The sequence below is a fragment of the Pelodiscus sinensis genome, chromosome 16 (assembly GCF_052426305.1).
Source record: "Pelodiscus sinensis isolate ZL-2025 chromosome 16, ASM5242630v1, whole genome shotgun sequence".
Lineage (NCBI taxonomy): Eukaryota > Metazoa > Chordata > Testudines > Trionychidae > Pelodiscus > Pelodiscus sinensis.
This window is the reverse complement of record NC_143067.1, coordinates 4,905,487-4,921,289: the sequence shown is the minus strand read 5'-3', so window position 1 is coordinate 4,921,289 and position 15,803 is coordinate 4,905,487. Positions and strand designations below refer to the sequence as shown.

Here is a 15,803-nt window from a genome sequence, read left to right as displayed (position 1 = left end):
TGGTATATGCTTGCCAGAAATGGGATCCAGATAGCTCACTCCTTGTTATGGACAAAGGCTCACATTAACGCTCAGTGCACTATTCAAAGTAATGTGGCTGTCTCTGGGTTTCTAATAAAATTGCCACATAATGCTATGAAGACAAATGTTTTAATAAACTCTTACTATGGTTTGCTCTATTTTTACACATTGTGTAGCGATTAAATGAACAGTATTTCATCTTTCAGAGTGGGTGTAAAGAGATGCTTGCATATGTGTACCACAGTCAATGTCATGAGTACATGCTGCTGTTGAGTCACTGTGGATTCCACACCCTGAGTATCTCTTGATAATTTTAGCCAGATAAATCTGTTATTTCTCGACCACTCACCAATCTTCTGGTGGCAGCATTCTTGCTCTGTTTCATTTCTTTTGCCTGAAGTGAAACTCATGATGCAGTCTCTGCACTTTGCAAGCTCTATCTAGTTTTGAATTAAATTTTAATGAGTGTAGTATGAGCATAACTGCACGTGGGTGTTCTGCAGTCCTGTGTGCTGCATTCCAGTTTCTGTCTTGTTTATATTATTGCAAACATCTGCTGGTTGTATTGTTCCCAAGAGATTAAGTCTCCAAGTAGTTCATGCTATTTGAACATATTTGAAGGAGCTTTGGTAAGAAAGAGGTGCTGAAACTAGGGACCTAGTCTCAGATTAGCAGGGTTGTGGAACTTACCCTCGTAAAAAGTGCAGGCTGCTGGTTTGGCAACATGAAAGTGACATTCCCAGAGACCCAGCACCCTCTGTGGAATAGAATAGAAAAATCAGTGTAAGTGTAAAAATTAAATACTGCTACCTGCTGTAATATGTATCTAAGGGAGAAAAACTGAAAGTTACATTTTGGAAATAATGTGCTCATGTAGTGAAGACTGTATCTTAATGTTCAAAATATCCCAGACTTAATAGTTCAGGTTTACTGCAAAAGCCATTTGAGACATTATTTTGGGGGGGAAGATTGAGTGGCAGGCTATTTTGCTGTTTTGGTACATTGACTGTCTAGGGCATCCAGAGCTTTTCATATGGAATAACTTCAGTTTTTTAAATGTAAATGAATACATAAAGGCATTTCTTAACTCTGCCATGTCCTGAGTCTTTAAGTCATTAACCATGTAAACTTAGGCTATGTCAACACAGCAGCGTTATTCTGAAATAACATAGTCCACATTCACACAGTTATTCATTAGTTATTTTGACATAATGTCAAAATAATGTTGAGCTGGAGGACTGCTTACTCTGACTCCTGTAACGCTCATTGAATGAGGAGTAAGGGAAGTTGAAGGAAAAGTGCTCTATTTTGAAATAAGCTATTTCGACTTAAGTGACGCAATTAGCATAGCTCAAGTTGCGTCGCTTATTTCAAGTTTAGCCTTGCTGTATAGACGTATCCTTAGTGAGTTGCAAAATCTATTTTAAATGGGATGTGGATGATCTCATAGTGCAATTTCACACACAGCCCCCCACCTCCAGAACAGTTCAAATACATGAAACTTGAATTAGTATTTTTCACACATTCAACACCCTTCTTAGATCTGACTGCTTTTTTTTGCATACCTGAGAGAACACTATTTGTTATGCCTGAGATAAACCGTTTATTTTGGTTTTGAGTGATGGCTGAAATTTTCTGACAAAATGAAACTTTCATAAGAAGCCTTTCAGAAACTAGTAACTATATTTCAGCCTCTCCAAATATCAAGCACTTCCCTTTGCAATATGCAGAATACTGTATTGTCACTGCAGAGTGCACCAATTTCATTGTTAAACTCCATCAAAGTGGCATTTGGAAAGCCAAACAGCATACGGGCATAGCTGATGAATTAAGAAAGGTAAATAGGGGAAATGTAGACAATGTGATAAGATACATATTCAAGTAACCTAGGCAACAGCAGGAAGTATGCCTATGAGGAGAGTGTGAAAAATCTTGCATAGATCTACACACTTGTAAGTGCCGAGTACTGTATATTAGTTTGCATAGCAGATAAGTATCTTTTTTTGGGAAGGGGAGAAGAAATGTTTTACATACCATTTAAGATTGTCACATTCTCTGCAAAAAGTAGCACTGTCAAGTAGTGAAGCCCAGAATTAGATCTTCCATGACTCTTATGGAGAATTTTGTTATGTTCTTGAATATTTAAAAGCAAAACCTTAATATTTCAGGGCTGAAAACACAGAAAACAAAAAAAATCATTAGATGTTTTGTGCTGCAGATATTCTAAAGCAGGAATTCACCTCTGTAAGTTATGTGATTAAACTGGGGGGGCAGGAGCACAAACAAGATGATGAACAAAAGAAGCCAAACTGCTTACGCAGACTTAGAAATATTTTTCCAGATTCCATTTGTATATGTGCTTTTATTTCAGTGGGGCTACTCGGGTGCTGAAGTGCTTTGCTAAATCAAGGCCACAATGATGACTATTACAGGTATTGTCTGCCAAAATTTGTAGGGAGAGTAGGCTTTATTGGAACTAAGATGCTATTGGAAGGGTAGAATGGAGGGCAGACAGACAAATTATACAATTCCTCTCTTCATTTGAGCTATGAAAATAACTTTCTAGTTGAGTCAGACTGTTCAGGCTAACTAATTTAGCAGTGCAAAGCAGTATGTTAGTACACTATCAGTCCTAGTGGTTAGAAACCTTCAAAAATAATTTGTTGAAAATGTCTTCAGACTATTCTGAATTGTGCACTTCCAGTACATAGTCCTCTCATTCAGACTCACCACTGTTCCACAGGTCTTCACTAAAGTTTGCCCTGTTGTAGTGGCCAACCTCTTGTATCCTGCCTCAATGACTGGTAGTAAGCAGCATAATCCAGGGACAAGGCTCAATCCTTGACCTCCATGTTATTCCAACTCCTTTCCTTCCTGGGGATAAGCATAAATATCTAAGAACCAACTTCAGTTCTCCCCACAGTCCTTGGATTTCATAGAGGCCTGCACTGATGCGGTAGCTGTACAAGCTTGCTTACTAAGGGACAGGTTCCAGACCCTGCAGGAAATAGTTGTCCTTCTGTTCTGATCTAGCCTTGCCTATCCCTCCTGGACCACATAGCATCCTACACGTGCGGCACCACCTTTGCTCTCCTCAGACTTCACTGACTTTAGGTGTGGCTCCAGAGACTCTCTTCACCCATGTGAAATACCCTGGACTTTCTGCTGTCAGTCTCCCTCATGGTGCTCAGTTCCCTCCAGTGGTGGATGGACCCGAGATAGGTCTGCACTGGGATACTTTACTTCCTATCCATCCCAGACATGACCATCCTGAATAACACATCGCTTGCCAGATGGAGTGCCCCCATGGGTGAGCACATGATGCAAAGGACTTGGACCTCTTGAGAATCTTGAATGCACCTCAACATCTTGGCGCTTGAGGTGGTATGGAGTGTGTTGCACATTTTTCATCCATTTGCTCTCAAGTCCATCAACATCCCCACCATTTATTACATCAACAGACGAGGGGGACACAAGGTTGACTTTGCTCTGTGTGGAAGCAGTTCCTCTGTGAGATTGGTGCATTGATACCATCCTGTTCTCAATGGACTATCTTCCAGGGATTTAAAGTGATTGGCCAAAAATTACCTTGAGAGATTGTGCAATCACAACTAGGAGTTTTGTGACATTCAAGTTAATTTTCAGCCTGTGGGGAATTCTGATCAGGAGCCTCTGCTTTCCTGACCATCAGCAAGTAGAGGAGGCTCCTGAATTAAGACCCGATTGGTTTCGGGGGAAACATTGCAAGTTGGGGGGTGTTATAACTCGAACCCGCATTTACGATAAGCTCCATGCGCTGTTGTAAATGCAGGCCGAGGACGTAAGTCGGGGGTTTCCGACCCCTTCCGCACTTACAAAAAATGGAACTCGGGCGGTCGCAAGTCGGGGGCCTCCTGAGGGGGAAGGGAGAGTCAGCACCCATTCTCAAGGCGATGCCCTGGGCCTCTGCTAGGCAGACCAGATCAATTATGGCTTTTTCCCCTCTACCACTCCCGCCACAGATCATCCACAAGATTTGCCCTTGAGAAGGTGGGCACTTCCCTTCTTTTGGAACATCTTCTGTTCTGGAAGATGTGTAGACTTGCTCTCAATTCCATTAAGGTCCACGTAGCTGATATCGGTGCCCTCCTCACCTGCTCCCGCTATATATTTGTACATCCATGGAAAGGGACTCCTCAGAATCTTTCCACCTATTAAACCTGTAACTCCCCAGTGGAACCTCAGCATTGTTCTCTTGACATTAATGAAGCCCCCCTTTGAGCTACATGTTTTATATTCCTATCCCTTCTTTCCATTGATTGCCTTCCTGATAACTGTTATTCCACAAGAAAGGTAAGTGAACTAGGAACCATGGTGCCAGAAAAGCCCCCTTAACCACATTCCACGGGGAAAGACTTTTCCTATGCTTGTCCCTCAAGCTTCTGCCAACAGTTCTGCTTTTACCTCAACCAACTTGTACATCTACCTACTTTCTTTCCAAATCCTCTCCGCTCCCAGGGGAGCAGTGCTTTCACCCTCTTGGCCGAAGGACCATGGCCTCCTACCTGCAGAGGATGAGACCATTCAGGAAGACGGTTTATCAGGATAACGGAAAGGATTAAGTGGCAAGCATAATCCAAACAGAGGACTTCTAAGGGGATTTTGGAATGCATTGCACTTCATCAGTTGTTAGTATTGTCTCCACCACGTGGGATGAGAGTCCATTCCAGAAGAGCACAAGCATCAACTACAGCCACTCTGTGCAATATACCACTTTCAGATATCGGTAGGACAGCCATACGAAGGTTGGTACATACTTTTACTACGCATTATGCCTTGGTGCAAGACAGCAATGGATACCTCATTTGGCACAGCTCTCTACTCCACCATTCCATCTTCTTCCTGGCATCATCTTCCAAATTAAGTATTGCTTGTTAATCACCCTAAGTAAAATATAATAGGGACCATCACTCAAAAAGGCGTTTACTAATCTGTACCTGGAGGTTCTTTGAGATGTGCAATCCCTATCTGTATTCCACTTCCCACTGTCATCTTCTGCTGCAGGTCTGTTTGATTTGCAGTGGAGAAGGAACTGGAACAGCAGTTGATTTGCCTTATCTTTTATGGTCTCAGATGAAACCATGAGTTGAAGCACAGGCACATGTGCAGACCAATGGACTTTCAAATTCTCTGACTCCAGACACGTGGTGCATATTAAACCCTTAGTGGAATACAGATTGGCACCACACATCTCAAAGAACTTCCATTACTGGTAAGTAACCTCCTATCATCACTTACCATCTTCAGCTTTTAATTTGAACTTCTCCAGGGAGAATGTTGTGACTGAGCATTCCATGTGCTTGATGAAAATATGCTCACGATGTGAATATGACCTAACAGAGAGATGCTTGATGCAAGGTGGCTCATGTAACGCATCATTGGAAAGGTTGTAATTTACTGACTAATTATCCCATGTTTGCATGTATCATTTTTGTAGATAAAGTTAGGAATTGATCTGTATATCTGTAACTTTATATTTGCTACTTTGGTTCGCACCCATGGACACTTCAGGCGCTACCGTGAAAGAGACCTCAGTGCTGATGGCCCATCGGCAAGAGAAAATGAACAGTGAGAACTTAATCATCCTGGGAACGTGTTGGGTCAGCCTGTGAAGAATGACTACGGGGTCCTACAGAGACATGCGACATTGTCACCCAGTGATGAAACCCATCTTGAATTCTTTATTTTTCCATGAGAAGCTGGGTGAGGGTCAAACTACAAAACAAAGGATTCCTGCCTTACGCTTCCAGGAGACGTAGTGTTTCGCTACCTTTGTGGTGGCACTTAACTGTATTCCTCTTGTTCCCAGCCCCCTTCAGTTTTCTCTCTGTTTTGAGTCCTGAGATCAAAAGTCATTTGCTAAATTCCAGTCGTCCTGCTTATTTAGATGCTGTTGGAAACATTAGGCTATTTCTTTAATTTGACAGTTTTAAATGTACAGACTCGTAGACAGATTTGCTCAGTTTGCCTCTTTGTAGCTCTGAGTTTCAGCTGTGATATACAGGTTGGTCCTCTCTGGTCTGGCAAATTTCATGCCTCAAAAGTTAAGTTTTTCAAACATGATGAGGTGCTATATTCCGTTTCTGTAAGGTGTGGGGGGGGGTTGGGTCAGGGACCACTGACAACAGAAAAATCAGTTGGGGGCCACATGCAAGTGAGAAGGGGAAAAAGTCACTGACCTGGCCCCCAAGTAATCTTCATGGATGTGACAACCCCCTCCCCAACTGAGAAGCAGAAAAGACATTCACCTCATATACCCCCAAGCTTGACCCCAGAGCTTAGGGGTACTGGGGCTAAAAGATTTTGCGGGCCTTCCAAGCTCGGGGACAGAGCAAAAAATGAGGGGGTTCATTGCGTGTGAGTGGGCTTCTGGGGGGCGGGATGTAGGGTCTTGGCAGAAGGTAGGGTGCAGAAGTGGACTGGAGGTAGGGGGCAGGAACAGCATGGGGTGCAGGGTAGAGTGGGGAGCCTGGGAGGGTTGAGTCTGGAAGGGGGTGTAAGAGCAGGGTGGGGATGGTGTGAGGTTTTGATGGGAGGGGTGGAAGGGATTGGGGTGCCTACCAGGTGCAACTTTGTGTAGTGCCATGAAGGTGGTTCTGTGTGGGCTTGCACCCCTGCTGCGGGGGGGGGGGGAGCGGGGAGGGTGGGAAGAACCTCAAGCCTCATAGGCCAGATTCAGCCTACAGACCATATGTTCTCCACCCCTGCTATAAAGGATTGCTACAAAGAAAATAGTCCAGGTTATGTGCTCTTAGTCGCATATAAATGGAGCATATATACATGGGGCTTCTGATGGTTAACTACTGTTTGAGGTGATTCACGTGATTTCAAAGTGGTTTGCAAGAAAATGACCTTTTTGTTTCTGTGGGTATAGGAATAAGGCAAGTTCTAATTTTAAATAGCTTTTTTCAGCATATTAGTAAATTCTGTGGAAAACTCTTAAGCACCTTTTAAAGATTTGATAACTTTGTTTGAATTTCCAACTCTGGAAATAAACTAATTGAGTCAGCAGAGAAAATGCTACAAAAAGTTGTTGGTTTGGAAGTTACATGTGAAAGCATTCAATTCATTTGACAGTTTCCAGAGATTATAAAGCCTTTCAAAATTTGTCAGCATAAATATAAAAAAACCTTCTAAATTACCATTTGGAATGATGTTTCTGTTCTGTAAAGGTTCTCACAGAATAGTATCTGAAATACTTAATACACTCCTGGAAGGTATTGTGATTAGCATCTGTCACATGTTCATGTTCTCATTCTCCCCATGGGGGAGAAATGTGCAGTGGAGTGTTATTGTTTTGGAATTTTTAAAAAATGTGTTGCTATGTTCCTGTTGGAGAAGGCAAGGTCAAAGAAATATGCCTTGCATAAAGAACGGCGGGGAGATTTGTGATGGGCCTTGATTCCTTGGGGAGTTAATTCCACAGTGTCAGTCGGGCCACCCAAGAAAGCTTTATCTCCAGCATAGAAACACATTTGCCCAGACAATTATTTAGAAGGATTTTAGATTATATAGTTGATGGAAGAGACAATGAAAGCCACATCAACATTATTCAGGAACACATTAAAGCAATGAATTACTTTCATTCTGTTCTGAATGAATTCAGTAAAATAGGCCAGCTAAATGAAAACCTGGTCTGAGGCTTAAATAGTTGTGTGCATTTGGACAGCTGTGCTGGCACTCGGCATGCCAAAATCCAGAGGTGTTCAGCTGTGCAATGACTTGAAGTTGGGAGAAAAATATCATACTGTTGTGAGACCAGAAGCACATTCATTGATCAGTAAGCATGTAGAACAGAAAGCATTGCAAGACAATACAGCAGACTTCCGATAATCCGGCACCTTTGGGACCCAGGGGGTGCCGGATTATCGGATATACCGAAGTATCAGGAGGTACTCCGGCAGAGGGGTCTGCGGGGGGGGGGGGAGGGGAGAAATCAGGAGGGGAATGGCACAGTGTGGGGCTAACCAGGTGCTGGTGACGGGCAGCGCTGCAGAACCAACCAGGCAGCACCCCAGCTGCTCTGCCCCACAGCTTCCCCAAGTCCGCTGCTGGTCAGTTTCAGCAGCGGCGGACTCGGGGAAGCCGTGGGGCAGAGCAGCTGGGGTGCTGCCAAGCACTGAGCAGGGGGATGAGGGGTGGCGCTACGGGACCAACCTGGCAGCACCCCAGATGCTCTACTCCGCACTGCTTCCTCAGGTCCGCAGCTGGTCAGTTTCGGCAGTGGCAGCAGCAGACTTGAGGAAGCGGCGCGGAGTAGGTCCAATTGTCTGGCTGGCCGGAGCACTTCCGGGTTCCAGTTGGTGCTGGACTATTGGGAGTGCCGGATCACTGGATGCCAGACAATTGGAGTTTTACTGTATTCAGTACCTCTAGTTCTTATAGTAAATAGATGAGATATTAAAAGACCTGGCATTGCTTGTGTCCTTAACTCAAATAAGTTTTGTTTTTCTTCATTTAAATCATTGCTCTGGGGTGGGGCCGGGGAAGAGGGGTTCAGCATGCAGGTTACCCTGGGGAGAGAGCTTGGTGCCAGGTGAGAAGCACCTGTCTATAGCTGCTGCTGCAGCAGTGGGGGGGATGGCTGCATGTTGTCCAGCAGGGGGATAGACAGACATGCAGACAGACTCTCTGAAATATATAGTAGATAGCTGTCCCCAGCTCCACCCTTATCCCCTGCTAGCCCAGTGGGGTTATAGCTGTCCTGTCATTCTATTCACCGCCTTGGCTACTAGGGCACCCTGTTGACTTGTATCCAGCTTCTCATCCACTGGAATCCCCAGGTCCTTTTCTGCAGAACTGCTACTTAACCTGTCAGTCCCCAGCCTGTAAAAATGCTTCGGATTCTTCTGTCCCAAGTACAGGACTCTGCACTTGTCCTTGTTGAACCTCATCAGGTTTCTTTTGGCCCAATCCTCTGATCTGTCTCAAGTCACGCTGGACCCGATCCCTGCCCTCCAACATATTGACCTCTCCCCAGTTCTTTCAGTCTTCTTTCATAGGTCATGCTTTCCATCCATGTGCAAAATAAATGTTGTGTGCAGAGACACATGTGGATGTGCACCCCCAGTGGAAACTCATGCTGCTGGATGTGGGCACTTGCCTAATCAGCTGGATTGCACCTGAATCTCTCCTGAGTGGCTGCCTAAACCCCCAGCTTACAGGGAGTGCTAGACAGTCACTTCCTATTTTGTATGTGCAACTGATTCTTCCTTCCTAAGTGGGGTACTTTGCATTTGTCCCTATTCAGTTTCATTCTGTTTACTTCAGACCATTTCTCCAGTTCAGACCATTTTGAATTTTGATCGGATCCTCTAGATAACAGTTTTATAAATGTACTCTGTCGTCATCTACATCACTGATGTCGCCATTAAACAGAACTAAACCCGGAATTGATCCCTGTGCGACTCCACTCGATATTCCTTTCCAACCTGTCTGTGAATCACCGATAACTACTCTGAGAAGAGTTTTCCAACCAGGTTGTGCCTTCCCTAGTTTATTAATGAGGTCTGCCATGGGGTCTGTCACGTTGGTGTTCGGCCACTGTAGCTCCAGGATTCTCCACCTAGATTTATAGCAAAGTGCTCTGTGTCATGCTGAAATTTTGCTGCAATTGCTGGCCATTCCAGTTCTGCATCACTGTCCTGTCCAGTCCTACTGACTGCTAGTTCTCTGAGTCCAGGAGTAGCTTTCCACCAAGTACGGGTGCTGCAGGTACATGGTCGGCAGATGTAACTACTGTTAATTGTGGCTGCTCCTCCTCTCTGTAGCCATGTTGCTGTGGAATCCAGAGTCATACAGTCAAGTCTATTTGTCTGAATCACTGCCAAGGCATGTGTAAACTCCTGTTCATATTAATGACTGTCATAATTACAGCACTGAGCAGTGTCTTCCATGCTGTCTGGCATCAGTTCAAAAAATGGCAGTGCCAGAATAAATGCATGCAAGAAGACTTAGGATTCATCACTCCTCCAGTCCCAGAATTCTGTTAGGAAGGTATTCCACAAAGCACCCAAGGCTAACCAAAGCAGAGAGCTGAGCTGTCATCACTGGATATCTGCTCCGGATGTATAGCTAGGGTTTCCAGGTGTCCGGTTTTTGCCCGGACAGTCCGGTAATTGCATCCTCTGTCCTGTTTAAAAAAAAAAACCATTTGCACTGAAATGCATGGATTTGGAGACAAAACAGATAACCTCACTGCTTATAGGACTTTGTATACAGCTGCTCTTCTGTCATTTCTACCAGATTCAGGAGTGACAAAAGTTTGCCGAACAGGTTTTGAAAACTGCATCATTCAGATTAGAGTATTTTTCCTCGTACAGAAAACACTTGGTTTACATCTCTATCCTCTCCATTTATTCTTGCTGGAGCCAGGCACACTAAATAGTGATTAAACAAAAGATTAAAATTCCATTTTTGTATGTTTGGCGTTTGAATGCTAATCGATTTCTTCGGTGGAATGTTAAGTAAAAGCATGGTAGACAACACAAGGGGCTATTTACAGCAATCTGTCTAAATCCATTTTAGTGGATTGCTTAATATGCCTTTCTACTTTAATTCATTTTTACTAAAAATGAAGGATGGAAACAAAGAGAAAGGAGATTAGTTTAGTTTAACACACAGCTACAAAAATAATCACTTCTTAGTAGTACACTTCATTTTTTAGGAAAGGAAAATATGCTTTAGGCAAACCAGAAGTTATGGGTTTGCTGCAGGAATTACTGGGGGAAATTTTGTCCGTTATGTGGAAGGTTAGACTAGATGGTCCTTTCCAGCCTAGAGATCTATAAAATGTTTAATTTCTCTCTAGCTGACTTCAAATAAATACATACATACATATATATAAAATTTTGCTCTGTTTCTTTTTTTTGCAAAACACAAATTTACAGCGTTACATAGACCTTATCTAAACAATTAAATTTGCAGTTATACTTTGTATAGTTAACCCCCCTCATCTATAAAATATTTATCTACTTATCCTGCATATACAGATTCTGTAAATACAGGTATCAAAAATGTCCTCTACATTTCTAAACTAAAAAATATATTTCTTAAACAACAGTAAGGCACAGTCATATTTATTCTCTTGGACAAAATAGGGCAGTGCCTTTTGATGTGTAGTTGAAGTACATAATAATGGTGACCTAACACAAGAAACTTCCAGTTAAGTAGTATTAAGGAATGAACGTATATCCGCAAGGGCATTTGTTTAATATTTAGAAATGAACTCACTCTCAAGGATTTGCCTATGTATTGCAGCATGCTCGTACTTAGTCTAGATTTTTGACTTATGAAATTATCAGACTACTGAATTTCCATATCTTGCTACAGTTTAGACCTCCCTGGTCTGGCACCTTGGGGTCCTGGACAAGGGAGTTTGCTGGATCAGGGGAGATGAGGGCTCACTCAGGAGTGCTGGCCTCTTGGCTAGCTTCCCTCCTGGTTGTTGCCCTGCTCCTCACCGACTGCCGACCTGGCTGTGCTACCTGCCCAGGGACTGCAGGGTCTGGCCAGGCTGTACTCCTGGACCCTGCCAGGCAGCCAGCTGGGCTCCACTGCTGGCCCCTTGCTGGACTCCAGCCAACAGCTCTCTGGCCCAGCAGCATCATGGTCGATGTTGCCGGATCAAAGTCCCGGACCAGAGAGATTCAACATGTACTTAAAGATAAATTCCAAACAGCATGCCTGATGAATGCAATTTAAAAGGTGCATAGTCTGATCCTCAGTTGTGTGTTAGATTTCTGAAGCTCAAATGCTCTTTATAAAAAGTGTTAAAGATGAATAAAAATATATATTTGGCAAAATAACATCAGTGTCCAACAATACTTAAATGGCCCCAGCAGCCTGATTGTTCCTCTTAATATATTGATAGTTTCACATGCACCCCTGAAATCAGTGACAGGAAGTCTGTAGTCCTACACCATGTGCCACTATTAATTGCATTTCATAAGCATAAGACTTGTAGTATGAGGAGGAGGGAGATCGTATAATAAAAGGAGTTTTCCTTGTTTGGGTAGCATTTACTGATACATTTCACAACAGTGCAGTACACAGAAGAAGAAAAAAATGTCCCAGACTTTGGTGACTCAGCTTCAGCAGACTTATGTAGTTTGTCTGATGCCAGGATCCTAGTGTATTTTGAGCATGTGAGCCTTGTGAATGCTGAGAAGTTTCACTGAAACTGAAGCAGACTACTTTAATGAGGCTGACTACTGGAATTAGTCAAGAAATACCAGTAGCCTTCAAACTAACGGGCTATGTCTAGACTGCAGAGTTTTTCCGGGATACTGGAGATATCCCAGAAAAGCTACGCCATATCCAAGGAACGTGTTCACTTTTTTGAACAATTTCCAAAAAAGTGGATGTGTTCTTTTGCCATACCTGTAATCTTAATTGTATGAAAGAGAAGGGATGTTGAAAGAGGAGCTTTTTCCAAAATTTGGCCCTGTGGAGGCGGGCCAAATTTGGAAAAGCCTCTTTTGAAAGAAAAGCGGAAAAAATAGGCAAATTGCAGTTAGCAATTTGCATATCTTTTTCCTGCTTTTCTTTGTAGTGTAGACCTAGCCACATTCATTAGACACTGCTAATGTTGATAACATTCTTGCCAGGGACTCTCAATAGGATACCTGCAAAACCTGTGAAAATGGTGGTTGCTTGTAAGTGTCACAACTGAAGAAAATATTTGGTAACATTTATCTGAATTCAGTGAAATATAATGGAGTACTCCTGTCTGGGAGTGAATAATGTAATTTGTGCAGATCTGAGACCAAGATCTAAAATAGTATATGCTATTAGATCATTCTGTATCAGCCTTGTATTTGAGATTTTCAATTGCTTTTATAAAGAGTTGTGTGTGTCCAAAGCAGATAAACATTTGCCCTTTTTGTGCAACTCCGCTCTGACATTATAGTTTTACCAGGTATTGCTGTTAGGTGGAAGAAACAAAAAGGGATTGGGGAGAAGGTGGAGGACAAGTAGTCCCATGTTATTCTCTCTCCTCCTTTGACAATGCTGGTATGAAACTAACTGGACCCTTGTATATCTAGAAATGTAATCTTCATTGTATTAAGTTATAACATGTGAGTAGATACAATTTCTGGATTGAATTTCAGTGATGCTTCTGTAGTGGGTATCAAATCACAGCAAACAGTAAAATGGCTCAAGTAAGCGTGGTTCTCTGCCATGCTGTGTAAGCCAAGAGCTTTATAAACGGGGCCACAGAGGTTACTGACAAGTTGGTTTGTACTTGGCAAGTTGCTGTAGTACCCAATGCAGTATTCGTGTTTGTTAACATGCATAGCAGTGTTCAAAACCCAACACCTCACTTGGCAAAGAAACTTTTCTATTTGCCAAGGCTTCCCATGACTTCTATTGAACAGGTAAAACACCCTGACAAATAGGGAGAGGTTAGCGAGCCGACAAGGCTTTTTTTAAAACAGACTGCTAAGAGAATAAAAATCTTCTGACATTATAGTGCATTTTGAAAAGAACCTTGCATTGTTTAGCCTTGGAAAGACTGCTTGATGTTTGATGATTGGTGGCATATGGTCTGGAAAAACTGGACGTAAATCTGGTAGACAGGATAAACTGTTTTGGCAATTGTGGCACAACAACAAAGTATACTTTGTCATGCAGAAAACTCATTCAGACTTCTGCTCCAGAAAGAACTGAGCTACCCTAACTTTTACTGCTTCTGTCTGACCTTCACCTCATGTTATCTGCCACTTGTTTATAAAGAACACCTAGGATTTGTCCGTGAAGAATGTAGCTGTTGACCTGTATTGAGAGAGACTGTAGAAATGTCTGAGCTACAGCTCATTTCGCAATACTAAATTCTGTCAGTCGTGAGTTAAATGAACTGGAGTGTCCCACAAAGTATTTTAACTCCTCGTTTTCACATCTCCGCAAGTGCAGCAGCCTTCCCTAATGAGCTGAATGGACAGTAGCATGTTCTTTTCCATCCGTCCAAGACACATCACATGATCATTGTCTACAATCAAGCCCTAAGATATAACCATACCTTGCTTCAGTCCCTCAGGCAGACACAAACACCTACCAGATCTTTTCAAGCGTTCTTAAAACTTAAATACCCACCTAGGGAAGTGAAGAAGCAGATTGACAGAGCCAGACAAGTATCCAAAAATCACCTACTTCAGGACAAACCCAACAAAGAAAATAACAGAATATCGCTGGTTATCACCTACAGACTCCAGCTAAAACCCCTCCAGCGCATCACTGACCATTTACAACCTATCCTGGGAAAGGATCGCTCAAATGATCCCTCACTCCCACAGACCTTAGACATAGACCAGTCTTTGCTTACAGGCAGCCCCCTAACCTGAAGCAAATACTCACCAGCACTAAACACCCACACTCTGCCCTCAGAATGCCTGCTGTAGGCATTCTGGAGCGGAGTGTTGCTGTCCCCAGCACCCGTCATCCTGGTGCTCCAGGCTGGAACCACATGGCCTCCTCCCTCCCCAGTGCTCTGGGAGCCGCGCAGCAAAGCCTCTTCCCTTCTCCCAGTGCTCCAGGGAGATGGGGGGAGCTTCGCTGTGCACAGGTGCTCCCTTGCCTCGCTTCCCTTCCACCACCATGCGCGCACACTCCCTCATCTCTTGTCCCCTCCCTCACTGCTCCAGGGAGGTGGGGTGTGCTCAGTTTGCTGCCCTGTCTCCTCTGCTCCTGGGGGCCTCACTCAGAAAGCTGCCCTGCCTCCTCCCCTCCCCATGGGGGTTGGGGTCTCAGCAGAGGGGGCAGGCTGTAGGTGGGTGCCTGCCTATCCCTAGCTGCAGCAACCGCCCATTGAAAGTAGTCATCCTTCTACAAAAGAACTTCAAAATTATTACAAAGGGAAACAGCTGAACTGCAATTCATTTGCAAATGTAATATAATCCAATTAGGCCTGAATAAAGATTTGAGTTGGTTAACGCACTCTAAAGGCAACTTCCCCAATCTTGATATTCACATCTTCCCGTCAGTTGCAATGAATGAGACACATCCACCTTGACTTGATTAGCCTCATTAACACTTGATAAGTAACTTTTTTCTCATATATGAAATCTTCTGCTGGACTCAGCCTTATGGGTTTAAAAGAACTGCAAATAAAAGTTGCCTCTTGAAGTTTTGGTTTGGGCAAGGAGAAGTAGGATATTTGCTCTTCATTTTGGCGTGGATGTGTAAATGTGTTTGAGGTGTAATGTTCTAATCTTTTGTTTGTTAAAAGGTCTCACATGTGAGGCAAAAGAAAGAAATTTACTTTGATGGACAAAAGAAAAAGGACTGGCACGATAAAGAAGCTATAAGGAGAGACTTGGAACGCATAGGTATGTAAGATCACTTATAAATGTATATAATGTGGTCTCTTATTCAGCAGACTGAACATAGTGGAAGAGCATGCTCAAATGTTCTTAATGCAGCTCAACATCTATACCACTCAGAAGTGATTGTGAATAAAGACCATTTTCATCAGTCTCTTGAGTAGAAAGATGGTGGCAGTTTATGGGCACTTTGAGGGTTGGTACTATTGAAAAAAATTATAGGTACTGTAACGGGTTCACTCACTTTTTGCACGGCTTCTCACTTCTTTGCCCGGATGACTCCCTCAGGGTGGCTTGTGGGGAAGTCACCCGCCTCTCCGACGCCAACGCACCCTCTTTGGGTGAGGTGTCCTCTTCAGGTCTAGTGACCACTCCGCAGTTCATCCACGCCCCCTTCCAGGTGGGAGTCACTCTTCTTCCGGT

General features: G+C 43.4%; 1 protein-coding gene and 1 long non-coding RNA gene across 2 annotated transcripts in view; one reads left to right on the top strand and one right to left on the bottom strand.

The window, feature by feature from the left end:
* The window catches only part of GALNT10 (polypeptide N-acetylgalactosaminyltransferase 10), a 147,826-nt gene that overhangs the window by 55,873 nt on the left and 76,150 nt on the right, over positions 1-15,803 (top strand). The window contains exon 2 of the mRNA XM_075900594.2: positions 15,287-15,386. Coding sequence (XP_075756709.1) covers positions 15,287-15,386 — 100 coding nt within the window. The remainder of the gene's footprint in view (positions 1-15,286; positions 15,387-15,803) is intronic.
* On the bottom strand, positions 463-2,893 carry LOC142818749 (uncharacterized). The gene is made up of 3 exons (XR_016346934.1): positions 2,752-2,893; positions 2,056-2,191; positions 463-778 (listed from the first exon to the last, which is right to left on the bottom strand). It is a non-coding gene; the product is annotated as an uncharacterized LOC142818749 (long non-coding RNA).